A 13,487-nucleotide genomic window follows, 5' to 3' on the forward strand; every position below is an offset into this window, starting at 1 on the left:
AACTTAATGACCAATCCCAGTCCAGCTGTGTTGGGACTCTGGTCAGTCATGAGTTTTTATTATTCATTCTTGTCTAGCCTTCTGATGTATTCTTTTCTCTGTAGTTTAGTATCATTTTAGTATATAATTTCCTTTAATATAGTATGATAAAATAATGAATCAGCCTTCTGAGAACTTGGAGTCAGATTCTCATCTCTTACCTCATCCTGGGGACCCACAACACCACAACAGCTGATCATCCAGGGACCTGGACCATGGATGGCCTAGTGCCAATGTGAAAATTGCCCTGTGCAGAGCTGGTATCACAAATATACAGTAATTTGTTTTATGCCAGTTTTCTACTGGGAGGGAGGCCTCATAGATGAGTACCATGCATCCCTAGAACAGCAACCAAGAATTTATCTTCCACAGGAAATACTAGCCATGAAAGGAATAGTTCCAGCTTAGCTGAAAATGGGAGTGAGACAGGTGGCTTTGGTGCATCCTTTCCAAGGCCTCTTAGAGAAGGCTGCTCTAGAGTTTGGGGAAGGCAGCATACCATGGAAATTGGAACACTGTGGCCTGCACTAAATTTCTGGCTGATGTGGATTTTCAGAAATGCCTTGATTTGGGGCTAATGACATTAAAGTAGCAAAAGAAATTGGCAGTGGGGAAAGAAAAAAAGAAGCTCTTCTCCAAGGATCTACCCTGTGTGCCTCTTGCTTTCCAAAGAGGCAGTTTAACTTGCCAGGACTATTGATCCAGGGCACTTGTTTGCAGCATCAAGCCATATATAGCATTTTTAGAGGAAAATCGTTAGACTGTGACTGATTGGGAAAGTTACCCTCAGCTTAGCTTTAGCTGAGCTCAGTTCCTCCAAGCAAACAAAACACAGGCCTGTGATTAGCCATCAGTTAAGAATGTCCTCAGATCTCCATGTGACCCTTGAAGCATCACAGAGCAGGTGATGCTGCAGGGAGCCTGTGACTGAAAAAGAAACCCCCACACAATGGGGAAATGCTGTGTGATGAGCTGTCAGCCTCCCTACCTATCAGCCTCCAGGGCATGCTGTTCTTGGAGAAGCATCTTGCTGTTTGAATCCAAGGCTGGGTTTTGATACTCCTTTTTCAGGCTGATTCCTGTTGCAGCACAGGAGTGAGGATGTCCAAATGCAGCTCGTGATGCCTCTCATGGCATGTTTGGGTAGAAAGTATTTTTTAGAAAGTAGAAAGTTTTCCTTGTGCTGTTAGCTATTGTTTGTACCTGTGTTACAGCAGCACAGACTTAACCCCCCTTGAAGGTATTTCATGGAAGATTCATTCCTGATGCTCCCTTTCCTGATTTGTTTGCTTTAGGATTTTTTTTAGAAACATGGGCCTCATGCTTGTGGCATGCTGGTGAATTTGGCTTGCCCTATTTATTCCATGCTTCAGATTCCTGGTCTGCAAAGCCAGTGGTAGCTTCCTCCTCACTGTAAATCACACTGAGATTAAGCAAAGCAAGGTGATTCAAAGGAGATAGCAATTGGAAACAAAAGCATATCGCCTTTCTAATGAATAATAATGCTTGCATGTCTTGTCTCCCTCCAGTTTGTGCCTCAAAAAGACAAAGTGATTTATTTGATTTCTCATTCTCTTGGTGTTTCCTCCCTGTGGGCTTCAAATGGTTATGCTTTCATTATTGAATTAGTCTTACACTCTATTTGCACGAGTTCTATACATTAGTATAAAATTACTATTTTTTGTCACTCCAGTAAGAAGGAAATTAAAGTTCTAGCCCCCGTCTTTACTGTGGCACAGCTAAGGGAAGATAAGAATAAGTTCATGACTGTTGGGTTGTCTCATTTTCTCTGTCTAAAGCAATGCTTAGGGTCTGGTTAGCCCTCTTTTTAAAACCTTTTTGATAAAAATCTGTGTTTGATCTGCTCAGCTGAGGTGGGTCCCTCCTTGCTGAGCCTCAGCATCCCTCAGTTTCCCAATGGATGAGCAGCACTCTACTAAACCTTCAAACGTTGACCAAAAGGGAATGATGTTGTGGGTGGATCCAATTTATCAACATTGGATCTGGAAAGGGAAGCTGGCCATTTATGTCACATTTAAAAAAAATATTTACAATTGGAGGAGATGCAAATACATGCATACACATGTCTATGCGTATAAATTTATTTTTATATGTTTTGTATTTTTTTTTCGTGAAAGCTGAATGTTGGAGGCTAACCTGGGGATGAATTTTGTGTGAAATTAAGGAATATGGAGCATTTAAAGTAGACTGACTTCTCCCTGGCTAGCCTGGCACACTGAACAAGTAAGGTTGCCTCATCCTTTTCCTCCCCAATCCCCTTTTTCATATATCCATCTCTTTTCTATTAGAAAAAGAATTTTCAGTCCCTCCTGCTCACAATAAAACTTACCACAGTGCACACAGTCTATGCACACTGGAGTATTCAAAATGGGATTTTACAGGCATGTGAGTAATGCAATAAACCTTCCCTTGGCTTTACTCCAAAAGGCTGAAATCCCTCCTTTCGCTGCAGCTCCTCCATCATTCCCACCGTCCACCCTGCTATTCATGGCATGCAGTGTGGTGAGAAGTTCCCACCCAGGAAAAAGAGCTCCCCACCTGCTGAACCTTGTCAGCTCTCCCAGACAATCAGGGGAGGCGCCACAGAGTGGTGTGGGGTGCTCCATTTAACCTCCATTTAACAGCACTTTGGAGATGAGAACCCAGACCTGGGAGTTCGGATTTTTTTGTTTGCATGATAATTCCAGATACTGGCAAAACCTGCTAAAAATCTATTTTTGTGCTCATCCTTTCCCTCCTGGCCCAGTGGTATGTCTGCAGCCACACCTTGGAGCAAGCGTGATACTCCTACAAAGTTTCCACTGTTGCTGCCTTCCTGTACCCACAGGGATTGACAGCTCCACCACAGGTGTAATAGCATAAGCAGGGCTTTCCTTCACGAGCCTCAGACTCTCTCATAATTGCTCATATTCAGAAAAAAAAAAGGCAAAGGAAGTCAATTTAGCTCTTCATATTGCAAATGAGTCATGCAAATTGCAGCAGTCAGAGGAAAAATAGGTAATCCCGGAGCAGGGTGTAAATTTGGTCATGTGGATAAAAGGGTTATTGACAAGCAGGAGCTGCAGGAGAGCTTGTGCAGAATGAGGAGGTGGCTCAGTGGCATGGATGTTCACTGGAGAGGGGGTAGGAATTCCTGATGAGTTGTTAGGCTCTGCTCCAGATGCTCTGGGGGAGGTGGAGCCATTTGCTGGGGCACAGGCGACAGAGCTGCTCTCATGTGGACCAGAGGCTGAGAGAATAAAGCTGTGAGATGATGCACAGTGTTCTGCTCTCCGAGTGCAAAATTAATTTGCAGTTACAGGTTTTTTAGCAGATGCCATTGGCATCTTCTCATAGCAACAGGCCACACAATTTTCACCAGTGACAAAACCTCAAAATAGGACCGATAAGAGAGGAACTCATGGTGCCACTCCCTACTCTTGGAAGTGACTTTTGGGCTGGTTTTGAACTGCTCTTTGACAGGTCCACCCCAAGATGGTTTCCTTTGGTTCTGCAAAAAATATTTGTCACATGGTCTTAAATTGAATGTTTTCACAAGGAAAATTCACTGCTGATTTCCCTGGAAGTTCAACTGGAGACTTTCCAGCTGAGGTCCCAGCTCTCAATGGAAAAGGACCAATGGTTCCAGTGGAGCTCCATGCTGGTTTGGAGATCTCTCTGCACACAGCTCAGAGGAGGATCCAGACCTTTCTTTTACAGTCCTGCATAAGAATCTTAGTTTTGCTTCTAATAAGCAAGGGTTTTACATTGTTTGATTATGCTTTACGTGCTTCACTAGTAATTGAAAGTAATCTGGGAATGTATTGGAAAGGAGCGAGGAATAAGGAATCTGTTGACTCTCATGAACCTGATTGGCACAGGGCTCACACAGAAGAGGCACGGCTGCTTAGGGAAGCCATCTGTGGAGCACAGGAGTTACTGAAATCTCTTCCTGTAGGGTTTGCCTTCTCTCTAGAGTTTAACTGTTCATGCTGCTTTTTAAATTTTTTTTAATGTCTTTCTGTTTTGGATTGCATTACCTCAGGGAACTTTTGCATACAGAAAACAAAGCACTGTCTGTGCATAATTCCTGCAATAATTTCTGTATACCCTCAGACCTCAACCTTTTCTGTACTTTTCAATCTTATTGTCACCTCTTGTGCTGAAACATGCTGACACTTTCCTCTGAAGTTTTCCTTAGTGTCCCCTAATGAAGAAAAGGGAGAAGCAAAGAACAAGGTGGGAGTACAGTTAACTTTACCAAAGGGCACCGTGATGCTTGCCACATGTCTCTGCCGCTGGGCGCTTTGAGACTCAGTGCACCAAACTGAGATCACAGGGGGAGCAAATTGGAAGCGATTGGCAGACGAGGGCAGCGCAGGACAGCCCTTCACGGGGCTCCTGTGCTCGCTCGGAAGGGGCTCGCTCGGGAAGGTGCTCGCAGTGTGACGGGAAGGGGCTCGCTCGGAAGGTGTTCTCTCGGAAGATGTTCGCGGTGTGACGAGAAGGTGTTCGCTGGGAAGGGGCTCGCTGGGGAGGTGTTCATTGGGAAAATGCTCACTCGGAAGATGTTCGCGGTGTGACGGGAAGGGGCTCGCTGGGGAGGTGTTCGCTGGGAAGATGCTCGCTCGGACGGTGTTCGCGGTGTGACGGGAAGGTGTTCGTTGGGAAGATGCTTACTCGGAAGGTGTTCATTGGGAAGATGCTCTCTCGGACGGTGTTCGCGGTGTGTGTCGCGGGGCGCGGCCGCGGGGCGGGGCGCGGTCGGGCGCGGCCGCGGGGGCGCGGCGGGGGCGCGGCGCTGCCATTGGCCAGCGGCCGGCGGGGCGTGGCGGGGGCGTGGCCGGGCAGGAGTTTCCCACAATGCCCCGCTGCAGTGCGGCCGCCGATGGATGCTGCGCGGTCGCGCTGCCATTTGCAGCCGCCGCGGCTCGCAGCGCGCCCCGCGGCCCCGGGAGCTGCGGTCCCCCGGCCGCCGCTGCCGCCGCCCCCCAGCGCCTGCAGCCGCCGGCCGGGCCTCCCCTGCCCCCGCCTCCTCCTTGTCGGCCCCGCTGCCCCGCCGCAATGAACCCCCCCGCCGCGGCCGGCGGGGAGGAGACGGGGGCGGCGGGCGGCGGCGGCGGCTGCCGGGGGGCCGAGGGCGGCGGGGAGGCGGCGGGCGCCGCCGGGATCCCGGAGGAGCAGGGGCTGTCCGCGGCGGACGAGTCGCTGGAGGAGAAGCTGCGGAGCCTCACCTTCAGGAAGCAGGTGTCCTACAGGTGGGTGCCGGCCGGGCGGGCGCCTCTCGCTGCGTGGGGAGGCGCAGCCGGGTCCGGCTGTGCTGCCCTCACGCCGCTGCCTGGCTGCAGCACCGCCGGACCCGCCTGACACCCGAGGGGCTTCTTCTTCACCATCGCGAACTCTGAAAGAGCTCTCCCAGATCTCAAGCCAGCGAGCGAACTGCTCTCAGCCCTGCTGCTGCCGTCAGGTTCAGGGTAGCGGCAGCGCCAGGGGAGATGGGGAGCGTGACGGGGAATGTGGGTGAACTTCGGAGTTACTCCGTGCCAGAGTCGGGGGTCTTGCCCGGCTGGCTGGGGATTAGAGCTTGCCCTTTTCAGTGGAAACACAGCCGCCCGTGATCCCGGCGCCTCCAATCGCTCCTTAAGGGGATGGGAAAAACCTTTCTGGCGGCACCGCTGCTCCCGGCAGGGGTTTGGCTGTGGGGATTCTCCCGGAGTGCGGTGTCCCCTCCCTGCCCGCTCCCCACCCGCGCCGGCCGCCGTTGCGTAAGCCCCAGCGGCTGATAAGATAGGGGGGCTGATAAGATAGGGGGGCTGCTGTGCCCAGGCGTGGCTGCGGGCTGGGGACCACCAGCGACAGCCACCGGGTGGCCTGAGCAGGACGGTACTTTCATAACCAGGGTCCTCCGTTTTCATGGCTGTGCATTTGCTTCACGTGTCTGATGGCAAATAAATGTTTTTGTTGCTCCTGTAAATACACCTGCGCGGAGGAGCCGTCGGTGGGGCTGGTCTGTTCCTCTGTTACCAGCAAGGAGCTGCTAATTGCCAGCATCTGCCCAAACGGATTGCTGGCTGAGAAGGTCCGTGCCAAAAAGTTTTTGAGTCTTACCTAATTCTAGTTGCAGAGCCCCTGTGGAGGCAGCACGCCATCAGTAACTAATGTTGTAGTGTGCTTAGGGATGAGCTCTCTCAGCTGGGAGGACAGAAACCACAGAGCTGTTACTGGTCCCTGCAAGAGAAGGGTGTCTCTAGCCCCAGGTGAATTAGCTGAAGACTCTCCCTAGCCATGGGGATGCTTAATGTGCTGTCAATTTAGAGCTGGGATAACTTAGGAGCTGGTCTAAGCTCTGCATGTGGCAGGGCTTAAAGATGATGTAATTAAACACTCTTCATAGCTGAAGTTTTATATAATCCTTGATGTGCGCAGAGAGGCTTTCCCCACCAGGGCTGATGGTCCCAGCAGTGAGTGTGAAGTTTGGGATGATTCATCCTAGACTCAGTAAGGTGAGCAATGTGTGAATGAAAACTTACTGGATACCTCTGAAACAAGCATTGCATCAGTCAGCTCTGGGTACTTTTGCATCTCTACCCTGACAGTTTTCTTAGCTTGTGCCATTTAGGGGCAAATCCCTTGCAGGTAAAGGCAAAGTCTGAGGTGAGCTGCTGAAATAAAGTGGCTGCTAACAAGACAGGTTTGCTCTTGGGACAGAAAGCAAGGAGTTTGCAATAAGTCTTCTGCTTTTTTGGGGGGTGGCATGGATAGGGAAGAGGAGACAGTAAAATCTGTTTCTAATGTTCTGCTGTCTAGATTGTTGAGAAATGTGTTAAAGTTGTGGGTATTCTTTAAGTTTTCTGCATGGTCGATATTTGTAAGGGTTTCATGTTAGATGCTTTTAGGAGAAAACGCAGGGGTTTTCTTCTCCTTCTCATCTCCTTCATCTATGCAAGCGTACAACAAGTCCTGAACTTTCAGATATCAAAGCCTTTTCTTAAGCACCTCTTGATGCATATCACTCATTCTACTTGACTTAAGATACGTGCAAGAAAGTACATTTTCTTTGCATCCGTGGTTCTCCACACCTTTTCCTCATTTATGGCCGGTTTCCTACAGATAATATTCACTTTATCATTTATCCATAATGAGAACAATCTGGATAGATAGAAGAGTATAAAACTTCCACAGAGGACCTCCTCTGAGTTTTCCACACCCTGTAACCCCAGTCTCTTAAAATTGCCACCATTTCCCTCAGTAATTTATGGTGCTGAAATACATTTGTGAATGTAAATGGGTATATTCGGTCCAGGAAAACCTATTTACATTAGCACTTGGACTCCCTTACCCACTGACACAATAGAAATTATTCAAGGCTTCACAGAGCCTTTCAAACAGCTCATTTAGGGCTCTCTATGCAGGTGCATTACATTGCCATACACACCTGTAGAGCTGTTTTTATACATTCAGGGAAAAAAAAAACCAACAGCTGGAACTTGCTTAAAATAATAAAGGTGCATGAAAATACATGTAAAAGAATAAATCTATTGGCGGCAGTTGAAGGAGTGAAATGGGAGGTCAGGGTATTGTTACAGGGGAAAAAAAAAAGAAAAACTTCTGCTGTGCCAATGTTATTCAACTGTAGTTTGCCTGAGTCTAGGCTTAAAGTATTATCTTCTTTTTAAATTTGTTGTTGAACAGCAAATATCCTCAATGTAATACATCTCTAATTAGCTGACGTTGTTGTTGCATGCAAAGAACTTGTTAGTTTCCCTTGAATTGTACCAAAACTATGAGTAACATGTTCAGAAATCAATGTTTTGTACCGATGTGGCCTGTAGCTTGAAAGGCAGGAACCGCTGTATTAAATCCGTCATGATTTTGTGTAGCAAATACCAACGTAGGCGTGTTTGTCCCCCAGTCAAACCAGCAGGAGGAGAAACTCCCTGTAAATAACGCAGGTACGCTTGGTGGGGAGCCTGGCAATGCCCACCACCTTGCTCCCATGCTCGCAGCCATCCCCATCACCTTGCAGCTGGCACTCGGCAGGGCTGCGTTTGGAGCAGATCCGCGCTCGCTGCGCTCTGTCCCGGGTGCTGTGCTGGAACTGGGGACACACGCACGGGGGGGATGTGCCACTGTCCCTGCCTGGGCGGGACCTGATGGCTTTTTAGAGTGTGGCCGCTCCCGTGTCCGTGGCTGGAAGATCCCTTGAGCGTAAATTCCTTCTCACGGGAGCGCTGGGGCTGGGATCAGCCGGGGGAGCCGCTGGGGCAGAGGGATGGGATGGGATAGGATGGGACGGGGCTGCAAGCAGAACCTTCGGTCCCTTGCAGCTCCTGTTGCCTTGCAAAGAGAGTGACAGCCAGAGAAATCTCCCTTTTCAGCGAGCAATCTCCCTTTTCATCTCTTGAACCATCCACTCCATGGTTGGATGCTGACATCAGGATGCCAGCAGCTAAGCAGCAATTCTTAGCCCTAATTTATATTTTTCCCTGCACATAGCCCTAATTTATATTTTTCCCACACATAACACATAAGGAGTTAAATATCTTAATGATATTTTGGCTCTTCCGCTGAAAATCTGACACATTGGCTCACAAAAGGAAAAACTTCTTTTTTCTTTTTTTTTTTATAAACTGATAAAACCAAAAGTTCAGTTTCCCGCCCGCTGTGAAAAGATTGGCAAACGAAAACTGAAAAGTGAATTAAATATGTACATCTGCCAGAGAGAAATGCTTTTTACAGTTTGGTTCTCAGAATAGTATTTATCCCATACATTTCTATGCCCAGCAGAATATTTACAAGATATTGGAACAGAAAGCTGTGAGGTAATTTTTTTCCCCTTTAATTTATATTATTTTGTCATTACAAAGCTTGTGAGGAACCTTGTGGTGTCTTCTAGATTAAGTAGAAGTTAAAGTTGCTTTCCTGAAGTAATTCGTGATATAAAGAGAAATTCAGATTTTACCAAAGATAGATGCTTAGTAAGAATATACAATAAAAAGCTAAGATAGGAGGAAACCTGGAAAATAAAGCATTATCTGGTAGTCTCCTGCAGGTATTTGCACCTCCAAAATCTAATCTGAAATGCAGTCTTGTCATTTAATTAAGCTTAGAGAAACAGTAAAAGTAATAAATAAACAAATAAAAACCCCAACCAAACAAAAGATCATCCCTAAAAATCAAAACAAGACAACCTAAAGAGCAAGCTAACTGAAACAATCAATAGAGCAAATGGTTTTTAATTTCTTAATTAATTATTATTTAGAATTTCAGGGAATCTTGATTAGTGGCATTGTAGATAAAAATTAAGTTGTGATTTTTAATGTCCCTCTTGTGAGAGCTCAGGTGATGTTTGGCAAACACTTGTCACCAGAGAATAGTTTTCCTAGAGAAATGCAGTTTCATTTTGACCAGGTTGAGAAAGCCTGACTGAGGCAGTGGGTGGCAGGCTTTAGAAGTTTTGCTCCTCCCTGAGCCAGGAATTTCCAAATGTGGGGCTGTAATGAACACCTCAGAGTCCTGTGCAGCGTCTTGGCAGCTCTGTGCTCCTGCCTTGTCCTTGGCCAGACAGGGAATTCCAGCAGGGAGCCATGCACTGCCCTTTTGGTGATGGAGAGGTTGGAAGCACTCTTTCCTGAGCTGCCTGAGTCCCCTGGCCACCCAGCTCCACTCCTGGAGCAATGAGTCACTGTGAAAGCACCTCAAGGAGGTGGTTTGAGTTCCCTTGGCTGGAGTTTCCCCCCCTCCTGCCAAATGGATCTGTTTGGGATGTGCCTTGTGTGCTTTCCCGACCCTTCCTCTGCCAGCAGAAGCCAAGAATCGAGCTGGCCTCTCCCCCTGCACCATCAGCAGGAACTGCTTGCCTGCCCTGGCAGTCAGGAACAGGAGTTATAATTAGAGCAGGTTTTGTCACTGCGTTTGAAGGGGAAAAAGTTATGGCAAAGAAATTCTGGGAAATCCTTATTACAAAAACCCTGTCACTGTTGATGAGCGTTTAAGTACCTGAGACTACAGATGGGGACCAAAGTAGAAATGTAAACTTGAAAACATCCTCATTATTTTTGTTCTTTTGTTTTCAGACATGATAACAGTCATAAGACACGTATCACTTCTCAGTAAATATTAAATATAGACGAGATAATAGATGTGTCTCCTATTACTAAGGCTTAATTGTTTAATGAAATGTGACAGCATTCACTAGTGTACTGTGAAGTATTATAAATAACTTAAGCTGAATGACATTTGTAAAAATGAAAACACCCAACACAAGTCTTTGATCTTTTGATTGTGTTGTTTTATTTTACCTAAGTTTCTTTGAATATTAACACATTCTAATCCTATAAATGAATGCAGCTACTCTGCATGAAAATAATGGATGGGTTTTTACTTTCTACCAAATGTCAAGGAAATAATTCTCACTCTCTGGCCTAATCTCAGAGGATCTGCCTGCAACTGTCTTTGTTAGGAGTTGTGGGTCGGTACTGTGCAGTCTTCTTACCACCCACTCATGCAACAGTAACTCGATTTACTTTGTCACCCAAGACTTTCATCACCATTTTGTCGTTTCCACCCAAAGCAGATGACTGGATGTTTTTGGTACATGAGGAGGCCTTCATGAAGCTATTTGATTTATAAAGCTTTGAGGTGGAAGCTCTGTGCTGCAGCAGAATGCAGAAAAATGCTAGGATAGTCAGAAAGAAGAATCCTACCATGGGAAAATCAAGCTGACATTTAAGGCTCCCTCCTGACATTGAAATGTGGCTGCCAGTCTGGCCATCAATGTCTCTCTATGCAGCACAAAGTAAAGGGATTGTCTTTGAATTTAAAGCGTGTCTGACCTTCTTCCTTCTGTATCTGGGCTTAGCAGCACCTCACAAAAGAGGTGTTGTGAGTGGCGACTGACTAAAATGACACATGAGCTGCAATGGAATTATGTACATAGTCAAAATGAGATAAGTGCACCAGTGATCCGAAAGGGTGAGCCTCTGTGGGCACATAATGAAGCTGTTGTGTAGCACAGGCACGGACCTGTACACTCAGATTGCCCTGCAGGTGGAAAATTTCATGGTGTAAAAAGTGCTGAATCAGGTGCCACATAACTTTGATGAAGTGGAAAACCGATTTTGTTCTCTCTATTCCTTTGGAACAAACGAGCAGGTAGTCACTTCTTCTCTCCTGGGTCAGCCATGGGGCTGAAATGATCTTCTTGAAACCTCACCAGGCTTTTCATAGATCTGTTTGGTTATTTTTTTTTTTATTGTTTGGGTGTTTTTTTTTTTTTAATTTTTAAATTTTTTTTAATTGGCAACTTGGCTGAGGTTTTGGGAAGAAGATGTGTATAGGCAACAATCTCCTGTGCTCTTTCTGTTGCTTTGTGTTACATGCAGCATGACATGCACATGTGACAGTCAGACAAAAGATTTCACAGATGTTAAAGAAAGGAGGAATGGGGGAAAGAATAATAATAATAATAAAAAGTCAGGAGTGGCAGCCTCACATCTTTGTATCCACTTCTACTTACAGAACTGTCAGTGAGAAACTTTGCCTTGGAATAAATTGTATGTAGAAATTTGGAGCTCTTCTTTTGTCTCACTTTACAAAGTTGTTGTTTTGGTTCTTTAAAAGCTCTTTTTAAGTGCAAGTAATGCATGAACTCAAGTATATGAGTACATGTTCACCCACGTGTCCAGTGTTGGTCTGGGGGCATTTTTTTCTCCCGCTTCTTTTAGTTTTTGAATGATTCTATGATTTGTTGCCCTTAGCAAAGAAAAGTGGTGTGGGATGGGGTATATCTGAAAAAATAAAGTATTGAGAGTACCTCTAGAGAAGCCCATGTGTGTGTAGGGAGACTATAGGGGCCTCTGTGTGGGTTAGTGCTGGGTATTTGGTGGCTGTGTGTGGCTGGAGTGATGTCCCTTCAGGGTGAAGAGGGTTTATGGTGGGACATGGGCACAAAAGACTTTGCTGTGTGCTTTAAAAGTTGCAGTCATGTGGGAAAGCCATCTGTGCTTTCACCAAAAACCTGCTGGGCCCTCTGTGGGCTGAGAAATACACACCACAGTGTGCTGTGTGCTTGTGGGCCTTGGTGCATGCTCTGTATAAATATCCAGGGACAAAGATGAAGGATAAACGACAACGTAACAACAACAACATTATGTTGTCATTATGTTGCTAATTCCAATGTATGGTGTGTGAGTTTTCAGCCTTTTTCTGTCCCTTTCTCAGGGTAATGCATATTTATGTATGCAAAATGTTAATGTGCTTGCTCATGGCAAAGGCCATAGGTCTGATGGAAAGGGCAGTGCCAAGAGCTGTGTCCCAGGTTTTCAGGCCCATTTCTCTCTTTAAAAGCCTCCACATCTCTCTGGTTTCACTTCTCATTTCTGTCTACATTGTGCTTTTCCTTTCTGTTTCCCTGTGTCTCCTGGTGTGGATGTGCTGGGTGCAGCTTCCTCCCTGGTGCCATGGTGTGCCAGCCCCTTGATTCTCCTGTTACCCTTTCTCTGGGGATGCTGAGCTCCTGGTGAGGCTCTTGCTGATGCACATGCAGCCCACTTTGTGAGCAGTAAAGTTGATTTCCTCTCAGCCAGCTCCTAAAGGCTTTTTTTTTTCCTACCTGGAAACTTGTCTTTTGTGTTTTGCCTATAAAGGAATTCAGGGAGGATTTTGTCCATGAAGATTAAGGTGTGTGCAGTCCTCACACCAGCACCACCTTGTCTAATGTGTGCCACACACTAGCACAGACTACTCCAGTCAGTGCTTGAACTGGTCTCTGAGGAAAACACTGGGCTTGGGATGACTGTGGTTAGGAAAAAAAGAGGTTTTTCTACCTTAAATTTCACCAGAATTTTTTCTCTTACAAAAGATCACATTCCCCCATCTTAGTCTGCAGAAGAGATCCACAAACAGTGTCAAGGAAGAGGCTGTTTGGTTTTGACTCCAAAAAAATCTAGTGTGCTGGTCAGAGCCTCACCTCAAATTAAAAGTGTCATTCTCATCCATTGGATGCTGTCTCAGCTTTTTCCACCTGTTGGGCTGTAATCTGTGACAATCCATAACACAGGCAGCCTGAATTTTTGTAGGTGCACTTTGAGAAGCAAAGGGAAAGGAACTTGGAGAGACTTGTTTTAGAGTGCAGATGGAGTCTCTGGGACAAAGTGGGAACAGATCTTCAACCCTAGCACTTAGAGCAAGACCTCTCATCCAGGCCAAAAGGAAACTGGAAGAGAAAAGGATTGAAACTGCAACTTTTAGAGAAAACCTGAAGGCTGGGGGAGAGGCAGAGGACAGCTGTGCATTAATATTATAATTGGATCTTGCTTGGAGTATAATATACCCAAATATACCTAAAAGGGGCCTACAGAAAAGCTGGAGAGGAACTTTTTACAAAGGCATCTAGTGACAGGACAAGGAAAAATGGCTTTAAGCTGAAAAAGGATGGGTTTAGATTA

The 13,487-nt window shown here is 46.2% G+C and overlaps 1 protein-coding gene across 4 annotated transcripts in view; it reads left to right on the forward strand.

Moving 5' to 3' along the window:
- Nucleotides 1-4,935: 4,935 nt before the first annotated feature.
- Nucleotides 4,936-13,487, forward strand: part of DGKI (diacylglycerol kinase iota) — a 209,818-nt gene continuing 201,266 nt past the window's right edge. For 2 of the 4 annotated variants that reach the window (XM_036401344.2, XM_036401345.2), the window contains exon 1: nt 4,961-5,297. In XM_036401344.2, the coding sequence (XP_036257237.1) occupies nt 5,104-5,297 (194 nt within the window). In that variant the 5' untranslated portion in view covers nt 4,961-5,103. Of the gene's footprint in view, nt 5,298-13,487 lie in introns of all 4 variants that reach the window. The other 2 variants (XM_036401342.2, XM_036401343.2) reach the window with 2 other exon arrangements.

This window comes from Molothrus ater, chromosome 5 (genome assembly GCF_012460135.2).
Source record: "Molothrus ater isolate BHLD 08-10-18 breed brown headed cowbird chromosome 5, BPBGC_Mater_1.1, whole genome shotgun sequence".
Taxonomy (NCBI): domain Eukaryota; kingdom Metazoa; phylum Chordata; class Aves; order Passeriformes; family Icteridae; genus Molothrus; species Molothrus ater.